Source organism: Lissotriton helveticus, chromosome 2_1, assembly GCF_964261635.1.
Source record: "Lissotriton helveticus chromosome 2_1, aLisHel1.1, whole genome shotgun sequence".
Lineage (NCBI taxonomy): Eukaryota > Metazoa > Chordata > Amphibia > Caudata > Salamandridae > Lissotriton > Lissotriton helveticus.
The window spans coordinates 171,837,340-171,857,160 of NC_136059.1; the positions used below are offsets into that span (position 1 = coordinate 171,837,340).

Here is a 19,821-nt window from a genome sequence, read left to right on the forward strand (position 1 = left end):
ATTCCCGCCCACGCATTAGACTTAGGTCAGGTACACGGGGTAGGCGTATTTAGAAACACCAGTTGAGTACGTTTAGTCAAATGTATATGTGTATGTAAATATATTTTAATCATTTTAAAACATCATATGGCTCAGAAACCATATCAATGTTTTTACAGTATTATTTCATACTATTGCTTTTAATGTATGCACTTTACTTAACTATAAGTATTGCAATAATATCGATCCATTTCTCATGTATGAGAAAAGAGACTGATCAATAAATAACACCTTTTTATTGAACACGCCCGTCTCTTCCTTTTCTCTACATTCTGATGAGACTAAGAATGCACGTACTGACTGAGTAAAATAATTGCCTTGTGCTCACACGACTCTTGAGATTGACTCTTGATTAGGGGAGAGCAAAGTTGTCATGTTCTATGGTTGTCAGAAACTAAATCCCTTCTTGTCTAATCAGGGGAGGTAATTCTTTCCTGAACATTCGAGAAAGTTTCTAGCGAACTCTGAGCTTAGCTGGCAAACCCAAAAATTAAGTCTAGTATCGACAGTAGTAGACCTAGTTAACGTCTGGTCTAGGCCTTTACTGCTGTAGGTATTATTCCAATGCGCAGAGCCTATTGGGAAAATAGGAACTACACTACAAAGCCACAGGCTTACCTGCTCAAAACTGCTTCAGTCATTGAAGACAGGCACAAACAGCTCTTCCTGCTCCACTGAAAGTGATGTGACTCCAAACCAGGCACGCGCACTTCACTTGAGGATACAGCAGGGCTGGGAGCCAAGCCTGGCAGGCAGACACACAGAAAATGACAGACAGAAGACCTCTGACCAGCACAACCCTACAAAGCATCATCCGAACTCAGAAGCCACACACATACCAGGAGTCCCCATATTGGGAGCACCCCATCCCCTCCAGTATTCCTCACTCCGCTATCCAACAATGAGGTGGTGGAGGGCTCGTGACAAACGAACACAGATGCACAGAGACAGCCAGTATGCATCACTCCAATGGGGTACAAGTACAAATCCCTGTACCCCTGAACCACAGGTCGACCACTACCAACTGTGAGTAGTGTCATGGCTGGTGATTGGCACAGTAGTCCACTATGATAAAAGGAGTTCCACTCTGGGTGTTGTCCCACCAATCTACAACCAGTTAGCGCTCGGTCCGTGAGAACCATACAACATCATGTAGAGCCTCTGTCAAGGGACGGGTGATATAAGGCTCGTGAAACACGAAAATATGCCAGAAAGATAATAATGATAAAATGAGGAGCATAGTGACACACTGCTGCTGCACCTGATACTTTCATCCCAATAACCTGTCAACAGTCAAGGATGTTTAAAGAGTTCAACTGAGATTTTGCAGGTGTGTGTAAGTGAATGGTGTTAAAGCACGCTAGATAGATTCTGGTCTTGGCAGAGTAATCCTGTTTCAATGTGAGACTTAACACTCAAATGATATCAACTATTGTGCCAAAATCAGGAATACCAGCTCAGTGTTGGGAAAAGCTTAGCGGTGGAGCTGACTTCAAGGGCTGGCTCCAGTTTTCATCTTCGACGCTTCATACTGCTGACTCTACAGTTAAAAACCCTACTTTTAGCTGCTACAGACCTTACTTTGGTTATTGGCATCTGCTTTTTAATCGCTGGCATTGTGTATCCCCGAGTCTGACAGAATTTAGCGGTGAAACAGAAGAGCGCAGAAAAACAAAAAAAACAACAGTTTTATCCCTGAAGCTGCCGATGCCATGAATCTCGCAGGCGCCGACATGTTCTGGCAGCCAGAGCTAAAGATTCTTTACGTGCAGAACAGCTGAACACAGTGTGCAAACTCATGTCCTATAACTCAATTTAGACCTTGGCCTGAAGCCTGGACGTCCTGTTACCAGGAGCCACCGGTGAAAGACAGCTCGGACGGCAGAATAGGGCGATGGAGCAAAAAGTGCCCTTCTGTCCCGCGAAGGTGTGCTGCCATGGAGATTTGTGGTCACAACACGTTTCGGCCCTTTCAGCCACATGCATCAAGCTGTTTTGCATTCGCAAACGGTGCGAATCGCAAAGTTTGGCCATTTGCGAATGCAAAAACCTTTTTTGGGATGCATCATTTTTTTTCCATTTTTCGCAATTTAAGAAATCGCAATTTTTTGCGATTTCTTAAATTGCGATAGCATTTAAGAAATCGCAATTTTTGCGATTTCTTAAATGCTATGCATGTTTTTTTTTAAATTGCGAATTCGCAATTAGGAAGGGGAAAATTACCATGAAGTAAACCTTCGTGGTAATTTGCGAAAAGTTTCAAAAATGCACAAAAGTGCATTTTTGAAACTTATATTTTACACACACAGATGCCCTTGGGACATGAGTGTGAGTAAAATGTACTTACGTGACATTTCAGGGGTGCAGGGGGGGTCCTTTGGACCCCCCGCTGCACCCTTGAAATTGCATTCTCACTTTGCGATTCCTTAATTGCGAATTCGCAAAATGAGAATGCCTTCCCATTGATTCCTATGCGATTCGCAATTAGGGAATCGCAAATAAGGAAAATTAAGAAATCGCAAAAACTTTTGCGATTTCTTGTTGCATAGGAATTTGCGATTCCTAAATTGCGATTCCTTAATTTTCGCAATTTAGGAATCGCAAATTCCTACAATGATGCATGTGGCTGTTTGTTCACTAGTGAGAGTCTGATGTTATTCACTAGTGGACAAGACTAAAAGTAATGGAAATGATTCATTTGAGACACCAACAGCAGGAGGTAATGGCTGCAGTAAATTTACAGGTTAAGTGCTCAGGAGAGCTGCAAATTTCCAAATGCAGGGAGATTTTCTTGAGGTGGGAAGCTCACTTTTCTGTCCCTGGCACGGGTTCGAGACAGTGAAGGAAAACTCAAGCTGGGCACCCTCTGAAGTGTGTCCACAAGAACTGGGTGTCTGCATTCAACCAGCTAGGGGTGAAGAAGTTACAAAGTTCCTATGTGCTGCAAATATCTCTGTGTGATCTCCTGCTTCATTCTTACTGTGAAATTAAGTTTAGTGCCTTCATGCAGTCTATAAAAACTGCAGCACTAGAGTCTGGGAAGACACAAAATGATTGGGTCATGCTGTGACCAAAACCCCCACAGACCCTCAGATTTACTGGCTCCATTGTCTCCTAATACCATTAGATATTAGAGATATTCCATTTATTGCCTTTTGACGCAAGTCTTTCACATTCAAAATAATGAGTTAAAAAAAAGTACAATAATAAAGTCTTATTAAAATAAGAACACAAAGGAAGACAAAAACAACAAGGAAAAAGTTTAAATGTTGAAGAAAACTCGAATTTGTATTAAGGATATTTTCTCAGTAATGGAGCAATAAAAATAAATAGCATTACATTGTTTGCCAGGGGAACCCCACTTATTTACAAAATTAAGAAATTGTATTATTTTTCCCTAGAAACTATCCTCTTATTAGAAATGAAAGGACTAGAGCAAAACTACAAGTCAGGGAAGACCCCAACCTAACAAAGATTAATACCAATGTAATTCAAAATACGTTTTTTAATATTCCAAATCAACATTCTTTTTGTTGTTGTTGTTGTTGTTGTAGAAAGCTTTATTCGATACGTAAATATCTTAAAAGCGAAACATTGCAAAATACAATTACAAGGCTTTATAATAACATACTGTTGTAATTCATAAAACAATCAGATAAAATACAATAAATAGTTAAAAATAGAATTAAATTGAAATAGAAAGCCTTTTGGCTCGGATCATCCAAGCCCATTTTAAAAATGTTGAGACACCACAGACAGTGGGGGGGGGGGAGTGTCAGTCAATAAAATACGGAGGGCCACCAGATGCTGTCTTGTGCCTAGGAGCCTGCACAGTGGTGTTAGCCAACGTCTCCTTGGGGCACGATAGTCAGGACATTCAAAAAAGAAATGTGCCACCGTCTCCACCCGTGTCGAGCACACTGCACAGTAAGCTGAGCACTGGGAAGATGAAGATCTCCACCTGGACATCAAGTCGGCCAAAGGTAAAGTACCCACTCTAAGTTTGAAGTAGAGAGCCCTGTCCAGGGGAATGGAGATTAAGTCCAAATAGGGCCCATAGGCAACTACGTCTTTAATTCTCAGGAATGCTGCGGTCGAGTTGCAGTGACGAGGATTGCGAATGAGTTTGGTGGCTACCCAGTCCCAATATATCTTCTTCAGGGTGGCTTTCGGAGGGGCAGATCGAGTAACCCAGGAATCCTCCAAACCCAGCTCCACAAGGAGGCTCTTGATGTCCCTTAGCCATTTGATTCGATGCCATCCCTCCGTTGCAATTACCTCAGATAGACCTGCTGCGTAGGAGGCTAGCTCCGGGACTGTCCACAGGCGGGCCCACAAAAGCAGAGGCCGCAATCGCGCCTGGTCCGGGATTGCTTTGCAGCCCAAGTCAAGAAGCACTGGGACTGAGGGTGTGCTTGATGGGAGTGCCAAGAGTTCTTTCAGAAATTTACTTTCGGCCTTAGCTAGTACCTCCAGGTTTGAGGACCCCCACAACTCTGCCCCATACAAAGCCGCTGCAACCCCTCTAGCTTTATAAGTATCTATGGCTGGGGCAATACAATGTTTGGGGGAAGAACGATGTTCCCTGAGAATGGCACCAGTCACCCTTTTATGATTAAGCAACATCTTATGGATGTGTGGGGTCCAACTCATAGAGTTGCTGAGGCGAATCCCCAAGTAATCAAACTCACGAACCCTCTCCAATGGGACAGTGTTTAAGATCGGAGGGGGCCCTGGCTTTTTGGGCGGGTTCATAGTCAATAATTTGGTCTTATCTACGTTAATTATCAGGCCCCTAAGGGAGCAGAACTCCTGGAAGCGGGTGAGGAGCTTTTGGAGACCCTGCGGTGTTTTAGCGATGAGCAAGGTATCATCAGCAAAGAGCAGGCTGGGGATCCGGGTGCCCGACAGGGACGGAGCATCTGCAGGTTCCTTGAGCAGATGCTCAACCACACCATTCACATATAATGAGAATAGTGTGGGAGCCAGCACACATCCCTGGCGGACACCCCTTTGCACTGGGATTCTGTTGGTTTTCTCCCCGTTCCTACCCCACCGCACCTGTGCATAGTTATCTGAATGAAGTTTAATCAGGAGCGACAGGATATAGGCGGGTAGACCCAGACTCTGCAGAACCCTCCATAGTTCCTCCCTCGGTACTAGGTCAAAGGCAGTCTTCAGGTCAATAAAGGCCAAATAAAGACTGCCCTTGCCCAGCACCACCACCTTCCAGTACAGGAGGGTCAACCTGAATGCTTGTTCTATCGTCCCTGTGCCTGAACGAAAGCCCGCCTGGAAGTCTGACAGTATCTTATGCTCCTCAGCCCATTGGAGGACCCTCCCCAAAATCACCTTCCCTGCCACCTTTTGGGAAGAGTCAATTAGGCTGATGGGCCTGTAGTTGGCGGGGTTGTCCCGACAGCCCTTTTTAAAAATCGGGACAACCTCCGCCCCTTTCCAGGAATCAGGTACCAAAGCGCCCTTCATGATTGCATTTAATAACGTAGCGACCAGTTTTCCCCATTCCTTGGGATTGACAAGAAGCAAATCACCGGGTATCCCATCCGGCCCTGCAGCCTTTAGTGGGACCAGCGACTTAATTACAGCCTCCACCTCCCTCTCAGTGAAGTCAGCCGTATCGCTGACTATTGTGGCGTTCTCCAAGGAAAAGGACTCGCTAATAATCCCTTCGTGTTGAGAGTACAGGGCCTCAAAGTGAGTGTACCAGAGCTGTGCGGGGATATTGCATGTGACCAGCGAACCATATGGCCTGTTCTTTTTTCTAATCAGACTCCAGAAACCCCTTGCATCCTTTCCTTTACTTGCAGACAAAAGATCTTCCCAGAACTTCTCCTCCCACTCTCTTTTCGCTGCCTTTATGGTCAGAGAATAGTCCTTCCTTGCTGTTCTAACAGCTAATGGGGACTTAGATTTAACCGCCCCTATCAAGGCCTTTTTCTGGGTCCTACATTTGCCAGTATACCAGCCCTGTCTTGTCCCGTGATCTCTCCTGTTGGATGTACCCGGGTTGATGCTGGGCGAAGCAAAGAGTTTGCCCAGTTCCCCAATTAGGGCACAAAAGACCTGAGTGGCCTCCTTAGGTGCACCAGGCAATAAACTCAATTTACTCTGTGTTTCAGCCAGCAGGGCCCCTATGGCAGATAGTTTCTCACTGGACAGGGCGATCTTAGGCCATTTTAGCCGCCTCCCGCAGTTAGATACACTGATCCTCTGGGTGTTAGGTGCCAACAAGAGTTGTTGAGACCCGACCTTGCCCCTTAGCCACTCTGGAGACAGACCAAGAGACAGGAGAGTATGATCACTTTCAGTACTATCAATAATCTCCATGTCGCTCAGAGTGTTCCATAAGCATACATCGAGAAGAATATAATCTATTCTCGATGTATGATTGGGCCTGTTGTATGTATGTGCGCCCTTCAGATCAGATTTGGACCTCCCATTTACCGCCCTCAGGTCGAATTCCAAATTTAATGTGTTGATCTGTAACGCCACTTGCGTCCACTTCTTAATGGGGGGCAGAGCCAAGGCCGGAATCCCCTTTCTCGCATCCTCCTCCTCTATGCCTAACATATCATCGAAGCCCAGGGGCTCGAACGTACATTTTAAGTCACCCGCCACCATGGTGCACGAGTTCCTTGGCCGTTGCCTTAGGAGATCTTCCAGAAGTGCAATGGTGGCCGATTGTACTCCCCCCCTAGTACCTCTAGCATAGACATTGAAGATGTCTAAGAGAAGGCGACCCCGGGAGTCCTTCAACGTGATGTTAGAGGATGTCATGAGAATTTGTGGGATGTTCTACCACCCTACAGTCCAGGGAGACTGCAACCCAGATGAGAAGGCCCCCCGAGGGGCGCCCCCTCCCTGCCTGAGACATGACGGCGGGAACGAAGTGGGACGAATAGCCCACCTTGTGGCAGGGCTCCAAGGCCCAGGTCTCCTGAAATATGCAGATGGAGTATCCATCCACAAGGTCATTCCACTCAGGCAACTCCAGTTTCCTATCAATTCCCGCGATGTTCCAGCTGAAAATCCTAAGAACTGGATCCGTCACAGCTGTGCCACCGTCGGAGACGAGGTCAATCTCCCCCGCCAAGGAATCCTGGAGCACTAGAATACTAGCCGCCCCTTGTTCATCTCGAGCCTGTCTTCTCTCATGTATGAGAGTAGGGAATTCACTGCCCGTAGAGGGTATGACTAGATCTACAAACAGCCCACTCAGGTCAGAGTCGCCAACAGAGTTGACAACTCCAGGGGCCCCCCCAAGATTAAGTTTGTTTCAATATCCCGGAGGTCTCCACCCAGATGATGGCCAGACTGCCTGAGGATAAAATAGTGGTTTGGCAGGGAAATCAAAACAGTTGATTCTGCTGCTCTGCCCCGAGCCGAAGTCTCGGCCGTTCGGAGTTGGGGTTAATCTTGGATAGAAAAACGTTAAGTCCACTAAACCGATTCCCTGCCCCTCAGAATTAAGTTTATGGTCGCAGATAGATTGTGCTACTCTGTTGTCCCTGAAGTTGACCACCACGCAGTCTCCTTCCACTTGCTTATGACCGTAACCCACCCAATTCACCCTTCTGGCTCCTATAATATGTCCGTCAAGGCCCCTCGCAAGGGTCTATTGGACTCGAGCCAGTGCATAGTTTTATTTAATAAGGCCTCGGGGGATTCATTGTGGCCAGCCTTCAGTATAGGTACGTTTATAAGGACAGCAACGTACGGGTGGCAATCAGGGGGCAAGTTCACTGGGGGAGATTTAGGGGCAGTTTTAGAGAATACAGCTTTGTGGGCAGCATTTGGTAACTGTGTTTGCCGTTGTGTGGGGGGATTGTTGGCAAGCAAGGTTACATCAGGCCGAGCATGTGAAGTGGCCTTACCTTTGCCCGACCCTTTGAGGGTTCCCTTTGTTTTAGCTTGACCGCTCCCCCCAGGCAGCTCCCCCCGACCCAGCACTTTAGGGTGCTTACGGATACTTGGAGCAGCTTGCGCTCTATGGCCAGTACTACCCGAGTTATCCCCCGGCGACGCTGCGGATGCAGTGTCAACCGGCTGAGGTGTTATGACATTGGCCACAGGAGATACAACTGGTAAGGCGAGCTGAGGCACCAAGGTAGAACTGTTAGGGGAAGTCCCTCCCTGCCCCTCCTCCCTTAACTTTGAGTGTAATTTGATAAGCGCTTTCAGCGAGAAGAAGCTATCCAGGGTTGATTGTTCAAGCCTGTCTAGCCTATCTCCCAGCCCTGCTACTCTGTCGGCAATCGGAGACAACAGAGATTTCAACAACCCCTCCAATTGTGCAAAGGTAGCCGGGGCACAGGAAGACAAGGGCTGAAGGGTCGGGAAGGGAAGGGCACTTGCATTTTCTGACGTACAGCCTGCCCCCTGAAATAGAAAAGGGGAATTTGTTAGACACTTGGAACCTAGGCCCTTGGGTCCCTGTTTCCGTGATTTCTTGTGCAGTTTCAGGGAGCTCCTTTTAAACGGGCTAGCAATCCTTTTCCTTTTCCTTTTTCCTAAGGCCGAGATCTTAGGGATCGACGTAGCTTTGCCCGTAGACCCAAGATTTCCTGCTAAGGGGGCGGTGGGTACAGGGCTAATGCTAGTAGCAGGGGAAACAGTGGGAAGGGGTGCCTCAGCGCCAACAACCTCAGGAGCATGAGAGGAAGAAGCAGCCAGGCTTTCCAACCTGTCAATGCTAGCCCTCAATGAGACAAGCCGTGGTTCATCGGATATATGGGGAGAGGTTAGTGGGGGAGCAGGAATGCTTATAGGTGATTTTACCCAAGCTATAGAGCCCAAGGATGATCTCTTAGACGGGTTTAGCTCCTGAGAAAGCCGCCGCTCCGTCATAGCTATCTCCTTCTCTATAACGGCTGCTACCCGTGTGATAAATTTGTCCATGGTTCCTATGACACCACTTGGACACCCTCCACCACCTCCCCTTAAGCTCTTCCCTGAGCGAGTGGTCATTAGTTCGGGTTTTAAAGGAAGAGCAAGTACTCACTCTAGAGTTAGTAAATTCACCAGCGCTATCAGGGTCGCTGATGACAGAGGGGTGGCCCAGCCCAGCCTCTGACAGCCTCTGACTGCCACAGACTGCCCGCCCTTTGCCCGGGCTTCGCTCGGCGTTCCGCTCGCGTTCCGCTACGCGCCAAAAGTGGTGTTAAATAGGTAGCGTTGCGGGTGGGGGGCGCGGCCAAGATCTCCGTGGCTGGCTGTGCAGGGACTCCTGGTCTAGCGAGTCCCTGCCTGTCTCCGCCCTACTCAAGCACGCCACAAGTCCTTCGGCTCCAACCTGGTCCCGGGAAGAGTCAGCACCAACAGCGCGTCAAGCCCCTCGCCTCTAACCGCGGAGAGGTAGCGGTTGAGGCGGTATCCCACTGGCGTGCAGGATAAAGGGCAGCACACTCGCAACAACAGGTCAGCTCTCCCACCGACTACCTGTCTCGCTAGGTTTTAAGGATCAGCTGGGTGGGGGGCGCGGCTTGGAGGGGGCGTGGCCAAGATCTCCGTGGCTGGCTGTGCAGGGACTCCTGGTCTAGCGAGTCCCTGCCTGTCTCCGCCCTACTCAAGCACGCCACAAGTCCTTCGGCTCCACCCTGGTCCCGGGAAGAGTCAGCACCAACAGCGCGTCAAGCCCCTTGCCTCTAATCGCGCTGCGGCACCCGCGAAGCGGGTGCGGCGAGAGGTAGCGGTTGAGGCGATATCCCACTGGCGTGCAGGATAAAGGGCAGCACACTCGCAACAACAGGTCAGCTCTCTAATGAGTTTAAAAAAAGTACAATAATAAAGTCTTATTAAAATAAGAACACAAAGGAAGACAAAAACAACAAGGAAAAAGTTTAAATGTTGAAGAAAACTCGAATTTGTATTAAGGATATTTTCTCAGTAATGGAGCAATAAAAATAAATAGCATTACATTGTTTGCCAGGGGAACCCCACTTATTTACAAAATTAAGAAATTGTATTATTTTTCCCTAGAAACTATCCTCTTATTAGAAATGAAAGGACTAGAGCAAAACTACAAGTCAGGGAAGACCCCAACCTAACAAAGATTAATTCCAATGTAATTCAAAATACGTTTTTTAATATTCCAAATCAACATTCTTTATGGCTCTTTCCTATATGTGGAATTTTTACAATTACAGTGACAAAGGCCCATATTCCAATGTATTCGGAGCTTAATCGAATCCTTTTTGAGTGAAAAATGCCTTGATTTCCATTTATATTTCATTTTCCTAAAAAATAGTCATCGTTTTCAAAATACTGTAACGTTTCTCAACTTTACATTTCGAGGGAAAAATAATCTCTGCTAGTAATACTTCCAATTACAAAAATCAACAAACACCAAGTTTTTTTTGGAAACTTTTCTCCCAAAAATAATTACTGTTGGAACTATTGTAACACAAAATTAGGTTTAACAAGAATTTACATCTTCAGCTTAATATTCCTGCCTCTTATAAATCTTTTAAAAACCAAGGATTGATAAACTTCAGAAAACCGTGAACATGTGTAATTTCTCTCAGCCCTGCTAGTTCATGCTGCTACCCTCGACTGTCCTGTTACTACAAGGCGAGGGACCAAGGCGGCTTCATGCCCTGCAGCAGACAGCAAACACCACAGTTAGCATCCGATCCACAGCTGAGCTGTAAACCCAAGGTGAGCCTGACATGTGCTGGAATAAACAGTGGAAAGTGAGGCTGCCAGGAGGCGCAGATGGAGGGAAACAGCCTTCCCAGGAAAACAAGCATTGCAGAGACGTGGGTGGTGGAGGAACAGATAGGAAACCGAGAAAATGAGAGAACCAGGACAGACAGAAAATGGACGAGAGGGACAAGAGCAATATAGAGAGGGCAGGGAAGGGATGAAGGTGGCATATGAGAGACCACAAGAGGCAGAGTGAGTAGAGAAAGGGAGTGCAGACCAAAACTACTTCAAGTCACAAAGTTTTCAGCACATCTAAATTGAACTTTAACCCTTTCACTGCGATGGCTATTCTGCCGCAGTGCTAAGGGGCGGGGGGGTGCGCGGCGCTCCCGCGCTTGTGACGGAACCGCTCCGTCACGGCCCTCGGGTGAGCTGAGCTTGTGACGGAACGGTTCCGTCACGGCCCCGCCCGCTCAATAGAACGCTCAGCGCAGGCGCGGAATTCGCGCCACGCAGGCGCGGCGAGCGGGCCATGACGGAACCGTTCCGTCACCAGCACAGCCCACCCAAGGGGCGTGACAGAACGGTTCCGTCACAAGTGTGGGAGGGGTTAATGCACAAGCATAGGGGCTTGTGGGTATACATTGCAAAGCTCGAGAAAAAGATCAGCAAGTGCATTTTTTTCAATCAGGGATTCAATTACTGACTGACCAAACCAGTGGTTTAAGAGATTATCTGCGGTCGCCAAGTTACTATAAAGGTGGAAACCGGGGTGTTTACAAGGGAGGGACATGGCCGTGAATATTCAGAAGTTGGAGCTTAGGCAGTATTGTCGAGGATATGTGAATTTACAAAGTTTTTTCTCAAAATGTCACTTGGCTTTGCAAACTTTCCAAAGGTTGATGAGTTTTCATAACACAAGATTAACTTTCTTTGCAAGAATTTTCACCCAGTACAAAGTTTTTGAAAGTGTGCCAAACTTTGTAAATTTTATGAAATGCAAACTTTGTAAACGTCTCATGACTTTGCAGATTGGTAAATTTAAAAAAATAACAAGCAGTAGCATGAAATAGCTATCTTAAGGTGGAGGGGCCGGCAGCAATTTGGTGCTTAACAATTCAAAAGAAAAAAAGTGGCAGCGAAGAAGGAATAGGTGGTGGAACCTACAAGAAGTGGGTGAAGGAAGAGGAAAAGCAACACATCGGAAAATGCAACACAGGTGAGTGGAGGGAGAAGCACACGTGCGAGAAAGCAACATGGAGCGTGGGGAAGCAAGAGGATTGGCAGGGGGAAACACATGAGCGAGAGAGCTACCAACACAAAGTCAACGCAGAGTGCGGGTGGGAGAACCACACATGGTGGAGAGTTGTAAATCACATGCACTATCATAGAATGCTTTAACAAAAGAAAAAAAGTGGGTCCCTCAAAGTGAATAATAGAAGGTTAGGAGTCAGCCAATCAGAGAGGTGGTAAAGAGGCTACGCACCAGGCGAGGGGCAAACATAAGATGGACAAGCTTGGAAAAGGAAAGCAACTCAATAAGGAGGAAGCAAAGGAGAAACGCAATAAAGGCAACCAATGATTAGCAAAGGAATGGCTGCAAGTCATAGTAAGTTCTTAGTAAGCCCACAATAGGTCTGTTGCATTCAGACAGCTTGCGTTGTTTGGTAGACTCAACCTAAAAATGTTCAGCAACACAGAAAGACTTTCTGATGATGGAAGGTCTGCCTGTCTAGCGTTAGGCTTATTTATGGAAATCTGTGATGTTTACAGATTTGCAGGCGCAAGTAGAGACATTTTTTATAATCAGAAGACACAGCAACCTTGCAACTTTTTGAACATTTCAGACATTACTAAGCCTACCTTGAAGTCACTCCTTTTTTAATCTCATACTCTTAATAAATTAGAGCCATTTTATGCTTCTAGAATTGTTCATGCATGACCCAGTTTTACCAGAAAACTAACAGGAGTTACTGTAGCTAATAAAGGAGTTTAGGCTAGGGGGAATTAAAGCCGGCATCACATACTAGGTGTGGCGCCGCGGCCAGGGCGACTGACGCTGGAATCTGGGGATCAGGGTTCGATCCCCGGCTCCGGCGGCAGGTTAGCCCAGCACCATGTGACTCTGGGCAATAGCTCGCTTAATCTTCCCGACGGCCCCCAGCGCCTAGAGACCCTTACGGGTGATTGTGCGCTTTACAAATGTGGATTATTACCTAACCTGATCACTACACTGATCCATAGACCTCATCACGTAATAACACCTGAAAACACAGGAGCCAGACAAAGATCCAAAATATACCAAGCTTATCATGGGCTGGGAACACAAATTCCTCTGCGATACTAGATAGTACATGATCTATACTTTATGCTTAATACTGTATGCTTAACAATGACTGGATAATATAGAAACTGGAGTTGGGAGAAATATTCCCTTCCGTCTGCAGAATTGGCCTAACTTTGGCAACTTCGAGTTACTCTTGTAATTTGGAGTTCTGGCCAAATGCCACCAAAGAAAATCTACACGAGCAGCAGCAAAATCAATTTGAGTAGCTGCACCCTCAGGCACGCCGCATAGCGCAATATGTGCTCATTTTTCCTGCGCTAAATCACAGTGCGAGCAGTGCAACTTGCCTATTTTTTAGTCAGTCACACTGCTTCTTTGGCACATACTCTTGGTGCGTGCATATACATTGTTACAAACATCAGCTTCTTTTAGTTTTTCTGGTTTCATGTTTTGGGCTAAATGTATTCTGTTCCGATATTATAAATGAAAGCACTGATGCCTCCAGGAAAAGCGAAATGTATCGTACCCTAAAAATACAATGGTGTGGTAAACAAACTTAATGAGATGAAGAGAGAAAGACCTGATATGGAAACCAACAAGCCAAAGAAAAAGAGAAAATATAACAGCATGAAAAACAAGTGTCCTGGAGAGAAAGCTCAATGTGTTGGTTCCTGAAGATGTGGGAGTGACACTGACTGCTGTGTTTGCTCCCAGGCTGAGCATGGGCTACCTTTACCCTCAGGCGGAGCCATAAAATGCCAACCCACTCAATTGATAAACCAAAAAAAGGACAAAAAGGAGAGGAAGACCCCAGGTAGGCTAGTCTGCATTTTGTAATTCCCTTTGCTTGTGGTGAAATGTTGAAATTCCTGTTATCTTATACTTTTTCTGTGTTAATGCTATTTCAAGTGAAGAAAGGCAAGTCAAAAAAGAACCAAAAACTTCTCACTTTCACAAGTGGGCCAATCCAGAACTTTGTTGTGGGCAACGGAGACCAACAAACGCGTACAACTAACAATGGGTAAGTGATAACCAGAAACAGCCAGTAGATTGTTCACTATAAAAATAACATGAATGAAGGGTTATTGGACAAATCAAAGTACACTTCTTGGACAATTCCGTTTTTCTTTCATTTATTTAACTCGTACCTTAATTTTTCTTCCTCCGTCAGCGTATGTTTTCTGCACAGGGAAAGAAAAAACATAAACTTTTAGGTGGAAGAAATAAAAAAAAATAAAAAAATAACAGTAAAATAACAAACATTCAAAGGAGCAACCATTTAAAAAATATCATTTTGCTCTCATTTTATTTAATGCCACTTAATCCTTTACATGCTTCTGCAACCCTTTGTGATATTGTCAACAAACATAAGCTAAATTAACCTTACAAATGCATAATTTCTTATTTATTTCTTTATTATTCAAGTTAAACACTTTTTGCCAACATGCAAAACTTGATGTATAGGTCTTTTAATTGATTAATTATAACTGTATACTATTATGATATATCAGCCCACTTTCTAATACTGGCTTATATGGTTCTTGAACTTTTTAAAGCTACTAACTGACTTTGCTTTCACGCTAGGATAATACGTAGATGATTTGACATGGACCACTCGACCAAAGCCCGCTCCATCAAATCCTTCCTCTCAGCAGTTCCTGGCTGGTTGTGTGAAACTCTCTGAATCTAAATGGACAAATAATTGGATTGTAGACCCGTAAGTTGTGTCCACATGATGTTGGTCTGGTGAACGAGCTCAACCAGTTCACAGGAACCAGGGTCTCTAGTTAGTCGTGAACTTCACTTTTGCTCCTCGGATGAGAACCATTATTAGATCCTGCAGTGTCCAGCGTTGAAACCCAATGAACCTGACCTTTCTTCTTTCCACCCAAATCAGCAGTATGGCGGTCGCTGCAACTCTATCTTCTAGAGGCCTTGATTGCCCTACAGAAGTGATTCAGAATGTGGCAGCCTGCGTTGTCATGGAGACACAAAGCCTTGGACATACATCGTCAATGGCCCAACACCTGCACTGGTTCTAATGAAAGGCACGTTCGTTCGATTCCAGGTGCTTTGTGTACATTCCCAGACCATTCGTGGTGGTGGTCTGGTCTTTATTGGCAAGATTCCTTGCTCCGGGGGCTCCCGCCAAGTCAGATTAGCGCTGGACGTCCTACTCAGTACGAGACACTTTCACAAAACCCGAATAGGTGGTCGAGCCTTCTCAGTTCAGGGATATTTGCTGTGACCTTGATGCTTCTTTCCAATCCCTTTTTTGTTTGTTAATACTCAAGGTTAACCCAAGTGTTCTTTCTTAAATTGGGTTACTTGTTTTTCATGTAAAGTGATCAAGTTAATGACAGCCGTACTTGTTGTAAGTGTCAGTATACTCGAATACAATAGGCACAAGTAGTACAGTTAGCGATGTAATACAAAAACATTATAGATTATTGAAACACTTTGTTTAGTTATGTCCACCAGAGTAAATAAACAGGAACTGGAACAGCTAAGCCTGTGTTTGTGTTCACAGTGCAAAGAATGTGTTTCTTGAGGAGGGAAATGTTTTTATTTACAGTGTGTAAAGTAAGGCCAGATGCACAAAGCCCTTTGGCAGTCACAACCCATGCTATTTGCAGATTCACAGCACTTGCAACCACAAACATCTTTTCACAAAGTATAAAAGTCCTTTTACAAGATGGAAAAGCCTTTCATAAAAGAGGTTTGCCACCCTTTGCCCGAGTTGGCAGAGTAACTGGTTCAGACACAAAATGGCGTCCCAGTGGCCTCGGGGTGAGCAGGGAGGAGTCCAGAGGACCACGGTCTGCTCCCCCACCTCTTCTGAAACGGAAAATATATTTTTTAAAGCGTCATCTGTGCCTTTATTGGATATGGCCTGCTTTTAAAAATAAATTGAATTCCATTTCGGAAAACCACACACAAAAATGGACCTTTGCTTCATTCGTGGCCAATCACAGGGGATCACAAATTGTAACATGCCTAATTAATATTCATGAAGCAAGCTGTTTTGGGACCGCCCTGCAAATTACAAATTGTGATGTAATCGCATGGATCGCATCGAACACTGCATTCCAATTCACAAACCAGCCGATTAAAACCCTGGATTGTAGATGGAAAAAGTGCATCTGGTTCATAGTTCTTTGCAAAGAAATGTATCCTGAAGGAGTTTGTGTGTAAAATGAAAGGAGTATTAGAGAAATGCTTATAGATATTTGAGGCAGTAGTGATTCTATAATTCTATAGGCAACAATGTATTTAAAGACTACAGCAACTTTTAGACTAAAGAGAACAAAAAATGCAGATGTGGAGACTGAGACAGGCCAGCCCAAGGGTGTGGCCGGGTGGGCTTTGGGCTAGAATGCCAGTCATGGTCGTGGTCTCACTCCTGGTTCTTTCACCCCTTAAAGTCTCTTTGCATCTGTGACTTTCTTCTTACGCCAGGGCCAGTGTTGCTTCCATTGGGTGACGCTGCAAACTTGGGGACTAGTCCGTTCGAGAGAGGCGGAGTTACAGGGCGATCTGGAAGCAGACGGGTACAGTAAGGGTACCTCTGCGCGGCACAATAGGGGTGCCAGAGCCAAAGAACAGGAGCCTCAGGGCAGGTTCCTGGAAAACCACGACAGAGCCCCATTAGTCCTTCGGGCGGTTGGGGGCCTGACCAACCGGAGGGAGTCGTAGTACGGGGAGTGCTGAGGCTGCAAACTACTGTGGCCAGGGTGAATATTTATTTTGAAGGAGCTTTGTCTGCAAGCGCATGTATATTATGTTACACACCTTATTTCTGCAGTTAATTTTATTCCTAGGGCCTTATTTATGAAGACCTTGCGCCACCGCTGCGTCACTTTTAACATGGGAAAAAGTGACGCACCGGCGGCGCAAGGCCTTCATAAATAAGGCCCCTAGTCTTTAGTTGGGTCTATTGCATACATCTGCGCCTGCACATAGGCAAGAAACAAGGGGGCCTGGTCACCTGGAGTTTTGAAACCCTGCGAATTGGCACTGCCGAAGGAGCACATAGGGTACAAGCATGCAGCTCCTTTTGATTACAAGCCACGTGACATTACAGACTAGTGTCAGGGCATGTGCAGGGGCGGGGAGGGTGCCACTGACAGCTGCCCGATGCCCGGTGCTGTCTGGAACCGGCTCTTGGATTACACTTCACTCTGGGGTGGGTCGTGGCGGTAGTTAGGTTCGATGGCTGATGCACTACTTAAAGTGGGCATAGTCCTGAGATGTGCACTTCCTGTTTTACAGACACTAGTGAGGCACTTTGGCTGAGCAGTTGTCAATGAAAGGGGGGGTTGTTGGGGGGCGAGAAGGAAAAGCAACTTGCATATATATACACCGTGCGCTCGACGTTTTAACCAAAGTGTATATAATTCACATTTAAGCTAATCCCTTCCTGAAATATCAATTAGCTAACTTGCAAATAACACTTTCCCATTTTACTTCAAAATCTCCCTCGTCAGCTTGCCCAAGTGTCAGGGGAGGACTTTCAACTCGCGTCGGACACTTCTCTTCTGTTTACAGTGAGAGTCCTGAAAATGCTTCTGCCGGTACATCTGCTGCGAAAATCTCACACTGAGCGTATTTTTCATGGGTGTTATGTATTCTGCAGGCGCTCACCCCTGTTCCTCCCGTGCGCTGCCCTCATCATTCAGACCCTTCTTCGTTCTCCCTCCATCAGGGGTGCTCACTCACATTGTTCCTCACTGGCCAGCTGTAATGCTAATGGAAACCCTGTCAGTGAATTTGGAAAGTCAAATCCTACGCGCGGGGAGGGAAGGGGTGCATTTAATTAAAATGAAATAAAAACCAATACGTTTTAAACTTACAGGATGAGGCATCTCTTCCGCCGGTCCCGCGTCCCATCACGTCTCCGAGTCACAGACGTTGGCAAATCCTAAAACAGGATGCGACTGGGGGCGCTAAGTCCAGCTAGATCCTGCCATTTGACTGGGCATCGGGCGAATGCACGTCACCGCCCAACAGGATCCTATCTTTAACTCCTACATTGCACTATGCATGCGCAGCATACCTAGTGTAATGTCAATGGAGTGGCGGTGCGGAAACGAAACCGCCCTCAGCTCACTTGCGCAGTCGGACTCTGCTGGGCTCCTGCTGCTCTCGCCTGCGTGCCTGACTGCGCTGTGCGTTTCACCATGACTCATGCGCGCACTTGAGACTGTGAAGTTCACAGCCTCAAGTGCGTGCACGAGACATGGTCAAACGCTGAAGCACAGGCCGGAGCAGTTTTTCTGATGTGTACTGTCACGTTGATTCTGCCAAGTAGGGCACCGCCCCGGCGCCCCTATGGACCAGCCGCCACTGCTTGGGCATGAGGTCACAGAGTGCTGCCAGGGGATTTCAGCTGGGTAAAGGGTAGATAGAGGTATCTGCTCTCAGCTCATATCAGGGTCCAGAGCATTCAGGTGGCCTCTGAGCTCTGCCCACGGGCACTGAGGTGGTCGAGAGTAAAGTGTGGGGGTAAAGAGCAGCTGGAGAGCACCAAGGTTCTGGATGCAGGATCTAAAGGGGTAAAGTGCAGCTGAGGGCAAGCCTCCCGTAACCCCAGGGGGGTAAGCTATCTGGAAGAAACTATACTTCAGAACCGGCTTTAACTGAAGCCCCACACTGCCACCTCTGCCCGCAGCCATAACAGAGTGAATTATTGCCTACTGTGGGAGGCAGGATTGCCTAAGCAAGCCCAAGAATAAAAAATAAACAATGCTCTTCCTATAACTCGCTCCCATGCAAGGCTACCCTTCGTGTTACAATAAAAGTGCCCCGTGTTCTCCACTTTCCATGATTACTACTAAGTCTCATTTATGCTTGGTACCCGTACATGGCTATAAGGCCGGGGACTCCAGGGTTATGACGAGCAAGACCTGGGCTTGGAGAATTGAAGCTTAACAGTAGTTTATCAGGGCATAGAGCTAGAGGTTATAGTGGTCCTTTCTGTGAATTGCAGGCAAAAAGTACAATTCTCTGTGTCTGTTAAAGTCCAACCGGTCAATTCCGGAGAAAAATATGGGAGATCTTTCAAAAAGGCTGTAAGCCTCTATAAGTATTTCTGTATTCAAGAAGGACAGCTAAGGGGGCTAGAATGCGATCTCTGAACCTATGCTACAGCAGTGAGAGCTCAGTTTACTCACTGAAAAGTGGTTACGGCATGACGTGGTGCCAGCCTGGCACAATGAAAAACTGAAGAGGCAGAGGACCCCAGCCAGGCGTGCAACACCCATTGGACTCAAAGGGCTTCAGTGGCAGCCCCCCCTCTAACCCCACCCCCCTCGTGTGTGTCAGCCCGCCTGAGACACTACTGTATGGCGGCTTTTCCATATTAATGGTATTTTCATTTGTTAGATGCTGTTTGTGTGATTCACAAGTATAAAACGTAAAACGTAAACCTAAAAACAAAACTGGTCACCAAAATGACTTTTGATCCATTTTGGTTCAATCAAATGACCAAATATGGAGATTAGAGGGTCAGCCAGAAAATATTCTAGAGGTCAAGTACACAGTAGAGGACCTTCATTCCTACAGAAAGAGAGGAAGACAAAACACAGAGAGAAGAGTGGGGGGGGAGAGTGAAAGGAGTGTGTGGATGTGATACGGGTGCAAAAATAATGTTTATACTTGGCTGCCCTTGATAGCCCCGGCTCTCAACCTGAAAGGTCATGCAGAAAAACTGCACAGTTTTAGTTGGGAGAAAGTCACCGAGTGATTCAAGGGATCCCGTGAGCAGCAGTGCTAGGTATCTTGATTTAGACCACGCCCCCTACTCGGATAGGCCACACCCCTTTAAGAGA

At 46.4% G+C, this 19,821-nt stretch overlaps 1 protein-coding gene across 2 annotated transcripts in view; it reads right to left on the bottom strand.

Moving 5' to 3' along the window:
* IL11RA (interleukin 11 receptor subunit alpha) overlaps positions 1-19,821 on the bottom strand; it is a 334,633-nt gene that overhangs the window by 89,183 nt on the left and 225,629 nt on the right. For both annotated transcript variants that reach the window (XM_078674689.1, XM_078674688.1), the window contains exon 6: positions 14,140-14,172. In XM_078674689.1, coding sequence (XP_078530815.1) covers positions 14,140-14,172 — 33 coding nt within the window. The remainder of the gene's footprint in view (positions 1-14,139; positions 14,173-19,821) is intronic.